The 17,977-nt window shown below is 42.8% G+C and overlaps 1 protein-coding gene across 1 annotated transcript in view; it reads right to left on the bottom strand.

Moving 5' to 3' along the window:
* Positions 1-17,977, bottom strand: part of FNDC3B (fibronectin type III domain containing 3B) — a 358,693-nt gene that overhangs the window by 69,207 nt on the left and 271,509 nt on the right. Inside the window, 2 exon segments of the mRNA XM_032630063.1 lie at positions 11,348-11,401; positions 14,446-14,584. Of these exon segments, the coding sequence (XP_032485954.1) occupies positions 11,348-11,401; positions 14,446-14,584 (193 nt within the window).

Raw genomic sequence — 17,977 nt, 5'->3', positions numbered from 1 at the left:
CTCTATGCGCTGCATGCCCTGGTATGTTCTGTATCCATTTCAGGCAGTAGCGTGATCTACCTTCTTTCCTCCACTATTTCTGAGCTCAGAGTAAACAGTGCAAGAAAGGCACATCCTGCTGCCACGGAAGCCTCATCCCTTCCAAACCCAATGTTGGCTCCCCTTCAATGCCTCATTTTTCCTATTTCTTTGTTTGGTCTCCTTTGCCCATTTCTCGTGCTTAGAACTACAGCCAGTAAATAAAAGCAGCCTGTTCCTTACTAGGTTGATTTGCTTTACTTTGGTGAAAACCGGGCTGTGGTTTAAATGAGAAAAAAAGAGTGGGGAGGCATCAATGATGGAAACTAGACTTTTATTTTAAGGGGCCAGAGCACTGGGGCTCACTAAAGAATGGGGACAGAGGCATTCTGTGACCTTCAAGATGTTTTCCTACATTGCTAACATTAAAAAATTTTTTTTTCTACTTCAGTATCAAGAACAATTACTAAATGAACTCCAACTTGCTTAGATAAATCACGCCAAATTTTCCATCTTAATACCTTCCAAGATATACAACTATGTGCATGGACCTCAGGAAGACAGAGAATGACCCAGAGTTGTTGGAACTTCAGAATCAAGTTTTAGGAACAGTATTTGTAGAAGCTGAAGGGGGTAAGAGTACAACTATGTCACAGAGTTAGAAAAGTAAAGCTTATTGGTGAATTTTTAGAAGTCACTGAGTATAAAACAAAAAAAGGGGGGTGGGAGTAGGTTAACGAAGTATTTCGGACACGAGAAGCTTGAAAATACTCGTGGATGACATGGAGTTTAATATAAAAGGGATATCTGAGAAGAAAGAAATTAATATTCAGAAGAGTCGCTGCAGTGCAGAGGTAATCTACGGCTGAGAGGTTAGCAGGTGAAGATGGAGAACGCCAGTGTGGGATGGCTCCCGCGTCCCCCTGCTCATCCGTGAAAGCCCAGGCCAGGCTCTCACATGGCTTTAGTCTTGGGCATTAGAGTAAGTACACGTTCAAAGGTACAGGCGATGTAAAGAATCTGTTTGTAAACCAAGTGTGATCTCAGGTTGCAGATAGCATTTATAAATAAAATATTATGCAGCTCTTCTTGTTGACAGAAATGGATAGGGTTTAAAAAAAAAGACAATGCTTTAGAAGGCTAAAAGATTGATAGAAACGACAGGAGTGATAATGTGAATATTTATCGTTATTTATCAGAAATTAAATATGTCCAAGCCACTACTGTCTGAAGTTTTACAAATGGTAAATCACAACTTCCATGTCTGATAGGTAGCGTGGCTCCAAATGATTTTGAGATATTATAATTTATGGCATGTTCCCTCTTTTAATAAAATCTAATTTAAAGTACACAGGATTACTGAGACATAACCGCTTTACTTGGAAAGACAACTTACTTTTTAATAATTTAAAGTTAGCTTCATGCAAAATCTCCTACTAAAACATGGTCCTAATGGAAATGCATAATCTCTCTCGACACTTTGTAGGGCCACTGCCATCAATAATCTGGTCAAACACAGGCAGCAGGGACACCTGTGGCCAAGGCCTTGTCCTGGTCAGCTACTGCTGCTAGGCTACTTGTGGGGTGTTACATAGAGGGGGGTTCCAAAGGTCTAGGAGTTGGCTGGTCTCCAAGATCTGAGGTATGGATGCCCAGTAGCACCTTGATTCTGCATCTTGGGGGATGATGGACGTGCAGCCTGGGAGCAGTCAGGATCAGAACCTCCCTAAGATGAGCACTTGAGTTCCTGTTCTCCCGGGGAAGCAACAAAAACTTCACCCCAACTAGAGAAGGCAACAAAAACTTCACCCCAACTAGAGAAAGAGGTGAGAGGAGGCTGGAAGCCCACACCCTTGATCATCCTGGAGCAGACCTAGCCACTGGACTACTGACCTCATTGGACATGAAGCCCCAGCGTGTTCCGGACTAACTTGCTACTGCCAGTGACCACAAGCCCAAAAGGGCAGCTTTCCAGGGTTCCCCGACTTGTGTCCATTTCAGAATCCTGGGCATGCCCAAATAATTTTTTCTACTGCACACACTGGGTTCATTCAAGGACAAGGTTAATCTTTACTAGAATGTGAAGAAATCTTGGAATACAAACCAACTGTGTGTTAACAGAGCTCAAGGTGCTCACTTTGGCAGGGAGTGAGGCATTACAAAACCAGCTGCCTCCTTTTTCATCTGTGCTCCTCTTCTCGCTCAAATGAATTCACAGTTCTCGCTAATCTGCCATCATCCTGCACCTAGACCTAGCCTGAGAGCACACATTCGCCAGCCTGGGCATTGAGACAAATGGAATTGTTTTCTGCCCAGGGTCCAGGGTGCTTGTCCTCCGATTCTGGTTAAAACTGCTTGAAAAGTGCTCGATTTGCCAGCAGCTGAATCATGAACACAGCGTATATCAGATTAGCCCTGCCCCAGTCCTGAGGTCCCCTGCTTTGCCTCTATCACCTCTCTTACCATTGAACAAAAATACACTGCGTATTATCTACATCCTAGACCCCACTGGGTCAGCTTAATCTCCATGCCACCAGGCAGCCCACTCCCTGATGCCACTGCAACTCTATTTACCACAGAGTTCACTGGGCCTAGTCTGGATGTCTCATTTATCTGGTCCTTGGTGAACAAATGCTTCTTTTCAGTCCTAGATTCGCACAGTGAAGCAGGGGCACCACCTTCGGGGGCGAGTCGCAGCCTTACCACAGTCAGAAAGCTACATACTCCACCCACATGTGTCCCTGCTCCATCCTCATCCTCACTCCCTCTGCAGAAGGGTCATACATATGGTTACCACTCCTAATAATAATCAGAGTCCGGATGTTCTTTTAGGTCCTACAAAGTTCCTGCTTTACTCTGAAGAATGTCAACTTTTCGCCAGACTGTGAAAGGACCCAACCTTAGAAAGGCAGGGGTGAGAGAAGAAAGCATGGGGGAGTGTGTAAAATGTAACCCACGTGGCTACACAGCAGACAGTGACTCACCCTTGGAAACATTTTTCAAGATGAGTTAATATAAACTTCAGGGACAAAGATATTCTCAAACATTATTTCACTCTTTAAAATGAAATTTGGGGATAAATGATAAATAAAAGGCTTAAAATACTTTAAGGAATATATTCTCTATTTTCTCATTTTATCTTCTGCCCTTTTACTACCTACTTGAGTATTTTTCTTTCTAATCTAGTTTAAAATTTTAAATTAGCTCTTAAATAAGATTATAAATATATTATCCCCTCAAAAAAGGGGGGAGGGAGCACTTTGCTGACCTCCTGTGAGTCGCCCAAAGGAAGAGGACACATGTAGTACAACAATGAGGCAGAGACATTAATTGGCAGGAAAGCGGTTTTTCTCATGGGTTCCCTTTCCTTATCACTGAGGGAACAGCAGTAATCTCTCCCATCTGTTTAGTGAGAAGGGCCGGGTTTGTGCACCGCTGAGTCACACCCCGTCGGCTAGCGAACCGCGCTGGCCACAGGGTCTGAGTCCCATCCTACCACTGCATCTCTGGGGCACATCTGTCTTCCTTCCCCTCTTCCCAGAACACTCAGAGGAGAGCAGGGGTAGGAAAAGAGTTATGCTGTACTTTCAAAGTCCATGCCCTTGCATATAAGTCTTAGGGCATAGTACCTAAAACACTGTATGTGCTACACAAAGATAAAGGGAAAAAGATGAATGGACTACGAGAGTCAAGAGAACCTTTTATGTCACACGGTGACGATTTTAAACATGTCCAAACGTTCTTTGGTTCTCCATCCAGTGAGGAGCAAAGCCTATGACGCTTTCCCTTGAATGTGCGTGGGCTCGTGACTGTAACTGACAGATGGAGTGGAAATGAAGTTGTGTGACTACCAAGGTGAGGTCTGAAAAGATGATGAAGTTTCTGTCTTTTCCCCGGAATGCTCACTTCCGCAATTCTGACTCCCCTGAGGCTGCCATGCTCTGAGGGAGCCTGAGACGAGGTCCCACCGCAGCCAGCAGTGACCACTAGATTTGAGCGAGGACCCCACCAGAAGGTTCCAGCTCCCAGCCAATGAGCCCTCCCAGGTGAACCGCCAGAAATTGTGGAACACAGGCTAGCTACTCCTCCAGTGCCCTGTCCAAATTCCCAACCCAGAATCCATGAGGTAAGAAAGTGACTGTTTTAAGGCATTAAGTTTTGAGGTAATTTGTTATGCAATATTACAGTCATTTATTTTGATGTCCACAGATGTCTATAATATGAAGATTTTCAGCAAACTTTTATAAATTCCTCCTGTACTATAAATAGCCAGGAGGTAAGGGAGCAGAAGTGTGCGTGGTCGTACTCAAAACCAATGTTTAAAGTATGCCTGGATAAAGGCTTCTATTTTCTACATGCACTTAACACATGCTTTTCCCCTCAAAGCGTCCAACAAAGTAAGGCCTCTCTGAATAGATCTTAAAAATTATTTCTGTAGAAGCTAAAAATGTAACAAGATTCCTATAAGATAAAGATCAACCAGAATTGTTAATCAATGGCAATGCAGTTACTTCATTTTACAGAGTGACATTTTAGAGAATTAAAATTTGTAATAATGCTATCCCCAAAGTTGTAGAGAACCCTGGGAATATTTTTAAAACACAGACATGCAAAGGTCTTTGGGCAGTTTAGGTACTGCATAGCCTAAAGCCTCAGGAGTGAGCAAATTAAATAACCTTTCAAAGGACCTTCGCATATAATCGTGTTTCTACCTCTGTTTGGTATCTGTTTATGACACATAATGGAATAAAGTGCCAGTGGATAAATCAATTTACAGATAGGTCTGCCTATTTGAAAAATGGAATCTAAGTATATAAAAAGTATTTATTTCATAACATGCCAACTAATTTTTAAAGTTAAAATGTTTAAAAGTAGTTGTTAATTTGTAAAACTACGTAACTGAAAGCAAACAAAAATATTTTTTTCAAATCTGTTTTCCTTCTTTATAAACTTAGTATCTTCGTAACGTTGTCCTCACCACTTGGGAAGATGAATCCTTAAAATGGGTTTGTTTCCTGCTAAGGAACTTAACACATCTATGGCCAATTCTATACATACAACTCACGCATACTCCAACTAATTCAGGCCACAGTATTTTCTTGCCAGGAGTAATTCTGTAGACTGAGGTTGCTGTGGTTTCTCTGGCTGACATTTCCAATTCCCCTGGACTGCACTAACAATCTTGGAAGCTGGTATTTCCAACACTGGTACTACGAGATGAAGTTGGCTGATGTTTTCAATTGCCTTCAGATTAACACACTGGAAGTGATCCTTCCTGCTCCCTGGCACAAGAAAATGAGAATGGCCAACACCAGGGTGCCCTGTGGTCATGTGGCTTGCACTCTTCCTGATGTTTTCTTGATTTATTGACCTCCTTCTCTTACAGGTTCTTTCACAGCCATGCCTGTTGCCTTCCCAAGCTGCTCTTACCATGTTTGATAACTGCCTGCTAAATAAATAACATGCATTTGGTTGTCAGGTGTCACGTGCTCGTGGCCCATGGCTGCTGGATCCAGACATGGGCTGAGTGATTCTGGGCTGGGCACTCTCTGTAACAGCATAGCTCAACCTGTCAGAAACATCAACGATAAATCAAATAAAAAAATAAAGCTGCACTGGCCAACTGAACTACTACCAGGCTCGAAGATTTAGTCTGCTAGTACATCTATATTTAGAAGTTGTACCAGCGTTGGACGACCCTAGGCAACATCAAATATAAATGTTGGCTTGAGATATAAAAGCATGTATGGGTTCAGCATAGCCATATATAAGAAGGGGTTCGTAACAGGGAGGTGGGGACACTCCACATCTGGGTGGATTCCAAAGTTCTTTGCACCAAACCTCACTCTCCCCTCAGTGATGCCTCTTTCATTTAACTGACCACTCTGGCACAGGGGAATTTTCAAAGGTAAGAAAAGGGGGTAGCGTAGTTTGTGGCTGCATGTCACTAAATAAATACTGCATGCATTTTATCCCCTGGCACACTAGTTTTTTATATTAGTGGGAGAGGCTTGGCTATCTGAAATAGCCAAGGATGTTCCCCTGGTTTAAAACAAACAAACATAATGTTCTTATATCTCTCTCCAAATGCGGAGGTTCACCTGATGTCGAGTGCTCTGATAGGATCAATGCGTTGAGACTATCCCCGTGAAGGGAAGGGGGTGATCTTAGAGCAGGCTGCCTATACGAGGGATGAACCAAGGGACGGATGGGCTCAGTTCACCCACCTAGCCAAGGCCCAAGGCGGCCATCCTCTAGCTGGCAACCAACAAGCAGGACAAGTGAGTTGATAAATTAGGCGCCAAGGACCAAGATGCGCATATGTAATATAGCCTCAGCTGGAAGCTCCCCACAAAGTCTGCTGCCCTAACACATAATGACCCCCTCCCGTACACATGACAAATGGTAAAAAGCACGGAGAATCTGCTTCCGGTGTGCAGACGTCTGGGGTCCCTAAAAGAGAGGGCTCCTTTTAACTCAGCTCTGTCTTTGATACCTATGGACTTCCCTGAGTTAGTAAATCCTTCCTCGCCTAGATTCCTTCCATAGGGGCTGTAGTGGAGGAAGCTGTTCCCTGGGACCTCAGAAACCACCCTTTGACAGGGAGGTGATAAAGATCTGTGATGTGGCAAAACACTGTCATTCTGCCAGGTCACTGATCTGGCCCTTACGTAAAATATGGGTTTTGATGGACAAATGACAAACGAACCTGGGGCCCCACTCTCCAATCTCCAAGAGGGCACTCCCCGAGAATGGGCAAAGAGCTCGTGGGCCTGGGCAAGCGGCACCTTCCCCTGACTTTCAGCCAGGCATCGGCGACGGGCTGGGGAGTAGGCACTGGCCTTCCGAGTTTTCTCCACTGAACAACAGGCTATGCAGCCTCGGGCAGCAGGGCTCCTCAGAGACAGCGTCAGCTGCACTCTCGGCGAGGCTCTCCTTATCCGCTCTGTGAGGCCAGTAAGTCACTCCGCTTGCCAATGCTACGGTTCTTCCAAGAAGGGCTGTCTAACCAGAAAAGCCACATGCAAATTCACTCGTGCCAAGAAGCCTTTTGAAAGATTATCAATATAGCTAACGCCTAAGTTAAACAGGAATCTGATTAATAAAGCAGGAACCAAGCACCTCCTACTGGGCCAGCTCTTTCTCTATGAGCTAGGTTGGCTGCTCCGGAACTAGATGCCCACAAAGCGACAGTCTGGGGCCTGCCGCCTACTCTAGGTTTCTACAGTGGAGCTGCTGAGCCTGGGCCAGGCTGCCTAATGGTTCCCCATGGGCTTCTGGGCTCTACCTGGTGCCGGCCTTTTCTGTTCGAGTTCAAAGTATACTCCCCTTGACTTCTGCAGTATTTATGTCATTCGCGGTCTGCTGTGTTCTACAGTTGCGTTCACTCATGTCACCAGGAAAGCCAAATGTGACATTCCTTTTTGGGCTAGCTGAGTCACATGTGATGGAGAGTCTCGGGAACTCCACTAGTCACATTCCCACAAAACTATTTTTCTGGTTCTTTTGTATATTCCCAACATGTCATGTCTGGAAGCAAAGCTAATGGCAAATTAGCGTCTATATATAGCACTAACATCCATCTTTATTTAGTTCAAACCAGAGCTATTAACCTCAGGGCTCCTGCATAAGTTCCTGACAGAAAAATCTCATATTCCTTTCATACACTCCTTCTGTAATTGTTGACTTTTCCTATCCCAGATCTTAACATCAATGTGCTTAGGTGGTCTGAAATACTCATTACACAGAATCTGTCATTGTCCAAGTTATCTCATTCGATTTTAACCTACCTGTGAGATAACAGACGCTATTTTTCAAGTGGAGAAGCTGAGACTTGGAGGTTAAATTATTTGTTTGACTAGTTAGAGACAAAGCAGAAACAATCCAGTTCTCTTTGGGTGAACACCATGTCTCTGAACACATAAGCATGAATCCACGCCACGTGTTCACAGTGAGATCTTAGGAGACCTGCGTTTGTGCTGAGAGCTAGCTGCTAATAGCACCAGTTAGCATTTCTGTAGAGCACGCGTTAAAACAATATCTAAGAGTAGAACTCACACTACCACTTATCTGAGTCACCCCAACAAAGGGATGTGGCCAGGAAAGGCCACACCTTTCCAAGTTACAAAAACTGATCTGTTTCAGGAGAAAACTGAAACTGCTGGCTATAGCTGAAAAGCCAGTGACACCTGTGTGTTCCATTTTTAGTTGCTCATTACCATCTCATAGTCACAGTTACTTCCTGCAGTGATGGAAAAATTATGGGAGTGGCTAGGCACAATTATTCACGGAGAAAAGTAGGCATCCAGCCCTCTTGCAGAGCTATTAGTGAGTAATTCCCAAGTGAAGTCTGCGAACATTATTGACAATGAATTTAGGAGTCAGGGTGTATCAGCTTCCCGCCCCGTGCTTCACGGTTCTGTTTTCTGTTCCCCATTAGGGCCACACCTGCCTTCAGAGACCAGCAGGTGGTTAGCTCTTGATTTTAAGGTGGCTTTCCCCAAGGTCAACTCAGCACAGCATCCCCAGTCGTAGGAGAAATAAAGGCCAGGTACCCACTGGCCTCTCTGCTTCTGCTCTTTCATTCATGAAGTTCTTTTTCTAGAAACTTGACAGTAGGACTTGAGGCCCTGTGCTCTTAGTTTACTAACACCTTCAGAATTCTACACTAATTATTTTATTGGAATGGTGATTAAAAATTTGAGCAAAGGAGAGACTGTCCTGGTGGTCCAGTGACAAAGAATCCGCCTTCCAATGCAGGGGACACAGGTTCAATCCCTGGTCGGGGAACTAAGATCCCGCATGCCACAGGGTGACTAAGACCGCGCGCCACAACTACTGAGCCCGCACCTCAACTACAGAAAGCAAACCTGCACGCTACAACTAGAGAGAAGCCTGTGTGCCACAACGAAGAGCCCGCGTGCCCAATGAAGATCCTGTGTACCGCAACTAAGACCTGACGCAGCCAAAAAAATAAATGAAATAAATGTTTAAAACAAAATTGAGCAAAAGAATAAATTCTGGGAACTCTAGCCAGGGCTGATATAATAAAAATATGGGATGAGACATTCGTGGTGGCATGTATGTAGATGGGGTCACCTCACCCCAAGCTGTGATTCTCAGACCAGGTGCCACAGCAAGAATGGGGCGGGGTGAGACTCCTGAACAAAAGCTTCTTCGAGACTGAACAATACCTGCTTCCCTCTCAGGCGGGGATCTGCTCCTTTGTGCACCCACCCACCTTTCTGCCCTTTAAGCTTGTTTCTACAGCCCCCTGGGTGCCATAGAGGCCATGAGGGCATGGCTGGGAGAGGCGAGCTCTGGCTGTGGAGAGGGTTGGGCGTGGGGGGAGGAACTTCAGCTGAACACCCCTCCTGTTCTCCTGCCCCACCATACTCCACCAGGGCACGGTCTGGAAAGAGACTTGTACCAGGTGCACCTGGCTCAGACACCACCAGCAGAAGGTTTTGGAGGGAGAGCCAGCACCTCACGTGCTCTCACCTTCTGCAGGTCAGATGTTGTTCTCTGTTTGTACATTTGATTTTCTTCCTTGAAGAATATTAAGCCACAGGACATAAAAGGATTCCTGTGTTGGCAAAAGGCCTATAGTCAATAGGCCTGGAATTTCCAGGAAAGCTCACCAGAACCAACACCAACAGACATTCAAAGGTGGGAGGGAATATAAAGAGGAAAGGGGAAGACAGAAGAATTAGGATGGAAGTGAGGGCAAGATGGAAGGAGAGCAACGACGGGAAAGTCAGGAGAAGGTCCAAAATAAACAACTTCACATTCTGTGGTCACTCGTCCATAGTGGGTCCTACTGAGTACAAATGATCATCAGACAGAGCTTCTCCATTTCATGGGAGGCTGTAGCATGTTTCCTCCCAGCATCATGCCAGGACACTTTAAAGTCAAATTCAAAGGTAAGGTGGCCAACAACAACTGAGTCACCATTACTATTTCCTGCAGCACCTGGGTTTTTCTTGAGGTTTCCCACTGACCTTACTTAACTTATTAAGCCATGGTCCAAGACAGAGAAGCAGCCAAAAACACAGGAGACACAAACACACACACACACACACACTCACCAGTGCTCTGAGAAGATATGGAGAGGAAAAAAGCTCCTCTTTACTGGGTAAACTCTATCTTGATATAAAACCTCAACCACAAGGGCCACAGGGGGTGGTTTCACTTTCCAATCAAGCCGCCTTAAAATGAAATCCACCTAATCTGTAAAATATACTGGTTAAGTCTGAGATTTCACCAATCTGTACATAGGAACTACTCACAAGGACCCTAAGAACAATAGATCATTGTCTTTGGTAACTTGGAACTCTAGCTGTTCAGATGCAACCCAGATGGGAAAATATGCTTCTGCAAAAAGTGACAAAAAGCCCCCTTCCCACATCAAAATTTCGTCACGAGAATTTCATCCGTTTTCATTTTACATTTGGTTAAAATATTTTTCCCATACTTGACAAGTGGCTTTTTGCCTAAGCCTGTGTTCTGAGTCTTTCAGGGCCCCTAAATTTAAGTCACAAAGACTAGTTAACTTGCATTACTCTCCAAAGTCAACATTTCCCATTCTTAAAATCCTTAGTCTGTTTGCTTGATCACAGGAAGAGAATAAAACACAGGTAAATGAATGAACGGAATTAAGATATACAAGAATAGTATCATTGCTTTTTAGAAACAGAAAATTTCTGCATCCCGTGTTCCTGCCTGAGATTCTGTGCAGTGTTAGTGAGGCCAGGAAAGCACGGGGTCACCATTCAGCAGAGAGTGGCCTAGAGTGTAAGAAGACTTCACCACGGATACCATCCAAGGCCTCTGGTGACAGAAACAGCAAAGGGGGCACCCCCCCCTTCTAGGATGGTCTAGCCAGTAGGGTGCTCGCAGGTGGGTGAGACCTCCAGGTGCTGTCGTCTCCCCTGCCCTGCTCCCACAGAGAAACAAACTAGGCTTCCCAGGCTGCAGTGTGGTTTACCTTATGGAAACCATCTATGCAGGCTGGCCCTGGGCACTCAAGATAACAAATAAGTCAATTCTTGGTCAGACACTAGGGTCTCCAAAATAGATAAGATCCTGTCTTTTCTTTCAGTAGCATGTCTTGCAAATAAGTCACGTAAATATATTTTAATGCACAATTCACTACACTTCAGTCCATCTTCATTTTCCACAGTCAATAACTATTGGTTTAAATTTTTCTCTACTTACATTATTTTTTCCATGTGTTTAGCATATCTTCAAAAAAGAATAAAATGGCATTTGTTCAGCAATTTCATTTTTAAAAGGTGTTTTAGATGGATGAACATAAAAATATGATTACCTCATCCCATTCTAAAAGGTAGTTGGTGATTTTTGAACCGTTGTCAATTGGTGCCTAAAAAAATAAATAAATAAAATGAGATTAGAGAAAGTTGTTCACAGTTAAAAGTTATGAGCTCTCCACTTGGTTCAAATACAATGTCCATGCTAGTACTATACTCTCCCTGCAGGGGATAACCCTGGATACCTCCTGTATTTGCTTCTTCAAACATTATCACAAAACCAATTTTAATACAAGTCAACTAGTAGAGCGCGCCCCACTATTAATAAATTGGACCCCACGAACAGCCAAGCCCACCTTCCCCACCACCTCTACCTTTACACTCACATGGTGCCTTACTTCCTCCTCCGGGGATAAAACTTTTAAGAGGCATGTTAAATTCAAAGGTGGAGGAGAAAAAAGACAGGGGAGAAACAGAGGCACTGTTTGGGGTCTGATAAGATAAAGCTGACCCACCCTAGGTTCAAGAGTCTAAAGTCCGTATTTTTGTAACTTCCCCCATACAGTTTTTGTTGTTTTAAGAGTTTAAGATTAGAAAGACTTCTGTGGCATTAAGGTTGCCCTGTTTTTTAAAAATGAGAAAAACCAGGATCTCCTGGATAGATTACCAGGGGCAATTAGCCCTTAGCATATTAGCAAAAAGAAGTTTCATCATTTGCTTTCCTCCTAAAAGCATGCTGAGATCTGCTTTACTGAGAAAGCAGGCTTTGGACAATGGGAAGAGGAGTAAAGAACTCTGGAGAAAAGAGTGCTTTGTAGGGTCAGAGCTGCCAGAAGGGGGTGCTACTGTGGAGTCACTCACAGCACTAAGGTAGTAAGATGATGTCTCCCAAGCACAAACGCACCTGGGCCTGGCTCTTCCCAGGAAAAGAGCCAGGGCCCCATAGGATGTGGTGACCTGACCCCAGCAAAGGCAGCCAGGTCACCAGAGCTACACTGAAGCCCCTCTCGCCTGTCTGTCACAAGTGGTCTGATGTAAGTTGCTTAATAACAATGCTTAGTTTCTTATTCCAAGAATGGATGGGTGTGATAAGGAATTGGGAGAATATATGTAAATCACTTACTAAACTGCCCCGGTGTTACAGGAAGCCGTCAGTAAACAGTAGCTGTTGCATTATTATTGTTAATAATAAATGTATTAACATCAAGGGCTCAGTAAATATTAGTTAATTAATAAAGAAACTCTTCACCCTGGCCTTTCCTTCCTTCCTCCTTCTTTCTTCTGAGTCACATAATCTTAGAGATCCAAGCCCCAATTACACGTGAGTGATGTATGTTCTACTAAACTGTAATTTCAGGCTTTTGTGGGCTCGATTTGGGAGAAAGGATAGGGTTACATTTAAAGTTCTAAATAACGGACAAAATCAAGGTTTTAGCTGAGAACCCATTTCTAAGGTAAGAACTACATTTATGATGCTCATATATTCCTTTCTGATGTCCTGCCCCACCACCGAGTCCCTGATTCCTTGAGGGTGGGGACACAGCCCCGGGTGTTTGTGTTGCCCTATCTCCTGGCGCTAACTGGATGACATTAGAGGGCCCTGAGCTCTCTCAGTGTCTTGGTGGCTTCAAGGACAGGGGGGCAGCCAGAGCATGGTCGCCCTGTCCTCGTACCCCTAACTGGAGCACCGTTATTGGAAAATCTGTCCTAAGAACATGAAAACTGAACTGAATCCAGAACTTTCAAGTTTGCACGTAACTGAATGTAACAATAATATGCTTCTGATTTACAATTAAATAAAGGGAGAAAGAAATGGTGAAACATTTTCCTCCTAGTAAGAAATCTTTTTCTTGAAGTTGCTGGTCTGCCTGAGGCCCGAATTTCATCCAGGTTTTAAGCAGAGTATGTATCAGTGATTCCCATCTTTAGGTTTATAAGACCCCAGGGTCCCTCTGGTAATCTTTAAGACTTCTTATACTTTCCAAACAAAATGGATTTTAACTCATTCCTTAAGATATATTTACATACGTATATGTATAAATACAGAACACATTTTAAAATGGATGTATATGCTCCAAGGACTTCAACAATGATGACCAGTTGGGTGTTAAAACTCTGAAAAGGCAGGGAATCACTGACCTGGATTATCCCTGGAAGCCAGGAAGGAAAATAAAATAGTTCAGATTCTACAACTTTGCCTTTGTCCAAATAACACACTCAATGTTGGCCACTGGCTACGAGAGGGGTCTACAGAAGTCCATGCTTTGTTGCTAACCACTACTCTCAACTGCTTTTATCAACTCCCAAGATAAATTTGACCCTCTGGTCTAAGAACAAAAGGACAAAGTATTTGTTCACCAATAAGGAATCTCCCTAGTCATCTTATTTGCACATCAGTGTTTTCCCCCAATACCACAAATCTTTATTATCTCTACCTCTATAAATTTTACATTTTGAACTATATTTTAAAGTATAAATATACAGAAATAATTACTACAGAGGTTGATAACATAACCTACTATTTTCTTACAAACACACAACTGTGACTGATAAGTCAATGATATACTACTTTAAGGACCTCTCTTTGACAAGGGTTATTTGTAGCCAAAAAGTTGTATTTCATGAAAACTACTACATGATTCAGATGTTAAAAAAATAATTAGTAATCCTAACTGACCTAAGGCCTAATTAGTCAAAATTAATGAAACCTTAATGTAGTTTAGAACACTAAGCATCCTAGGCAGTTTTAAATATTAGACATTTTGCAGAGTCACCACTGAAAGAAGCCAATGGACCCGTAAACCTACTTTATCTCTAAATCTTTCTTCACAAAAATGTTTTACTCAAGTCCTCAGAAGTCTCTTGCAATGAGTTAAACTATCAGAAAGTGATGACGTTTAGGTATCTTAAGTATTTATATCACTTATAAAGTGTTGCTCATGACCCTGAAAAGAAAGCTAAAACTTGATTTCACAGTTCCCTCTCCCATTCTTTTGCCCAATTTTTATAGAGATGGCAACTTTTGATATCATTATAATTTGTTTCACATAGTCACTATGCAGAAAATGAAACACCATCACCAAACTGGAATACTGCTAAATAAACGTTTCAAACGGCTACAGACTTCAGAATATTCCTGCCACTTTGTGCTACCCACCTTCCACTGCAAGGTTAGTGAACTTTTGCTCCTGTGTGCCAGCTTAGGCGGGAAAGGACACTCGGGTGCGCAGCTGTGGGTGGTGAAGCTAACCGGCTCAGAGCAGGATCCCTTTACGGAATTGTACATAGCATATACCCTGAAAACAGAGAGACAAGTAACAGTCAGTGGCAGAGGCCCATCACAGAAGACCGGGGTTTTTATCTCAGCTTTGCCCCAGGACTTTCCACAGAGAACAGAATTTCTTATGTAGTACACACCATGACCCTTATTCCTCTTTACTGGTCTTGTCCTGACCTAACTATGGTCAGCATTTTCAGGGGAAAATCATCCCAGCAGGCGATGTGGCTCAGTGCATTCTCTCCTCCCACTAACTGTCAGAGCCACCCAGCCCCATTTAAGACAGGCAGGGTCTACTGACTGGAAAAGAATATGCTCCATAAGGAAATATACTTATTCCCCAAAATGGCCTCCAAGTATATATTCGAAAATCCATCAAGCCACTCTCTGGTTGACTTTGTCTGGAAAAAGGCTAAAAGTACAGATAATGGTTGGGCCGAAGGAGACAAGAAGCAGTGATGAGAGTCCACAAACTGAGAGAGAGAAAGGTAGAAGTACAAACAACAAAGTAGATATCATCTTTGAACTGTTGATAATACTGCAGGTATTTAGGTAGAAATAAGGACATTTCACACACAGAAACAGGCTTGCTACTGCCAAATGCATCTCTCTTCTAATTCATTAAAAACATGGTTCAGGTACAGTTTATCCATGTGAACATCTAACTCTTACACCTGGAGCCAAGATTAAGGATGTGCATTCTGCACATTAAAATGCCTGGCTCGATACTCAACATATGGACCTGATTTCTCCAGAGCAGCTGTGAAAAAAGAAGCATATAACACACTATTATAAAACTACACTCCTTTCAAATAGCACAAAATAGGATTATGCTGATTTTTACCATCTTCTTTTCTACTTTTTCATTTTTTAAATATTGGGCATTAAAAAAAAAACTTGAAAACATACTCTTTTAAAAAGACAACAAAGGAATCTTTGCTGCCTAAAAAAGATGCATGGATTAAGCTATTCGGAATTTTTAAGTACATCAAGTCCTTAATTCTCAACAACTCTTTATGAGCTGCCATTAAAGACAGAAGAACACTCAGACTAGAGAGGTGAAGTAAATTTCCCAAAGCTACACAGCTAGAAAGTTGGATCAACTGTACTCAGTCATGGAGATCTAACTGCTATACTATATTCCCTACTGTCCTATTCATCCTGCGATCCACTTCCCCTCACTCTACCCAATGAATAAATAACAGCTACAGATAACATTATGGAAAACGGGACCTAACTGAGGAGAAAGGATTTTAAAAATCATACACCTGAAGTCCACCACAAAAAATTTATAGAGGCCATGCAAGTCAAAAGTCCTAACAGACATGCCTACCTTCCGTTCTAAAAGGTAAAATACATATTTACTGGATATTTGACTTGTTTGCCTTAGGGGAGGACACCATGATATTTGATCCAAACAAAAGATACCTTTCATCAGGATGCTCTTCACCCAACCTGATGACAGAAATGCTCCTTTTTGCATTCACTGTAAGTAGGAACATGGTAACAGAAAATGAAACAGGAGAGTTGGCAAGATCATTTCCGTGTATCAGGACAGGTTCACTGGGAGTTAAGTTACTTAAAAATGAATCACAGAATGTTCCAGACATGGGCAGGGTTCCAGCCTGAACTTTAACAGATCAGTTGAATTCTCCAACTGATGGCTTATTGACTGTATTTTGCCCAAAATACGTGTGGGGGGAGGGAAGGAATATAGTGTTTTAAAATATTACCGCCACCTATGAATTAAAGGACATAGGCAACGATCACCAAAAAAGAGACATGCACTCCTAATGAGAGACCATGCCACTATCTATAAAATCCCTGCCAGAAAAACTGAACCTGTATCTGATTAAGCCTCTTCACTGCTTTATAGGAAACATGGAGAGAACATTATCAAGCAATACTACAGGATACAATCAGGCTAATTCACAGTGTGGAAAAGTCTACAGGACAAAAAAAAAATTTATTCCAACAAATAAATTGCAAGAAGAGAAAAAAGGGATGGAGGGAAAACCTATAGCTTAAAAGAAATTTAAGAGCTATAAGCCAAACACAATACTCAAACCACATCTGAATTCCAATTACAACAAACTGAAGAAATAAAACCTTCATTTTTAGGACAGTTGAGGAAATGGGAACAGTGTCTGGATTTTAAAGACATGAAGGAATTTCCCATTTTTGTTTATTTTGGATGGGCATGGGGTGTGTGATGATGGTAAGGTGGTTCACAGGTGAAATAATATGATGTCTGGACTTTACTTCCAAATAACTGTTGGGGAAGGGCGTAGGAGAAGGCACCAAGGAAATAAAAAGTTGGGTGGTGGGTATACGAGAGTTCATTACACTACTGTCCACTTTTGACTATAGCTGAAATCTTCAGAAACACAAAGTTAAAAATTAAGCCAATGCTGAAAAAAATGGAGATCTCTCGTTTAAAAAAATGAACCTCTGCCTTCTCTTAAAAACCAGAAGTTCTAGCAACACTGAGCTGCAGACCTGAATGACGGGAATTAAATGAAATTGAGAGCAGCTCCCCCTTTAGATGGGCAGGTGCTGTCCAGTTCAGAGTCCCCACCACTCCCTACTGCTCCCCGGAATTGAGATTGCTTTTTCGCTGCCTTTTACCCAATCCTCTTTCCCCCCTTCCCTTCCCAGGAGGTATCTCATGTTGCAGTCACTAGGCATTTGCTTATGAATTCAGACTATACTCAGACAGACCAAGTCCTAAATATCCACAAAAACAGTCAGCACCAAAAATCCATTGGGTAACAGGGCAGAGGAAAGGAGGTAGGGAAAGAGCCTGCCAAGGACTAGCAGACCGCAGTTAGTTATCTGGGGAGAGCTGGACTCAGTCAAGTTCATTCTTTCTTTTCAATGAGATTCTTGGAGTCACAAATCCATACTTATCGGGCTAGAGAAACAAGAGAGAAGGAGGCTCCTGACAGCCAGGTTGGGAGGATGACAGTAGGAATGAAGGAATCTGATAGCACAAGTAAAAATCTGGGGTACTTGAGGATGGACAGTTGTATGGGTCGGCAGGAGTTAGTGCCCTTGTCTTTAAACTCAGAGAACGTTATAGTCTGTCTAAATGAGGAGTCAATGCTCTGCACTTGTAAAAAGTCTGTCTGCAAAGGAAACAAGATCTATTTTACGTGGCAATATAAATGTGCTGCACTCAGTACCTAAAACTTGACATGATATCTAAGTACCTCATGATTACATCTGTCAATTCAAATTGTTCAGTAAATAGACGGCAACTAATAACTGTAATAACTACCTGCTCCGCTTTTACCAGTAATTTTCACAAAAAAGAAAAGTCTCTGTAAATGACATTACATTTTGAAGAATGTTGCAATCATGTTTCTCACATGATGGTGATGTGTTTTCTCTAAATACCACGATGTGACAG

This window comes from Phocoena sinus, chromosome 4, assembly GCF_008692025.1.
Source record: "Phocoena sinus isolate mPhoSin1 chromosome 4, mPhoSin1.pri, whole genome shotgun sequence".
NCBI lineage: Eukaryota > Metazoa > Chordata > Mammalia > Artiodactyla > Phocoenidae > Phocoena > Phocoena sinus.
Note: the sequence above shows the minus strand (reverse complement) of the source record. Positions and strands in the feature narration are given on the sequence as shown.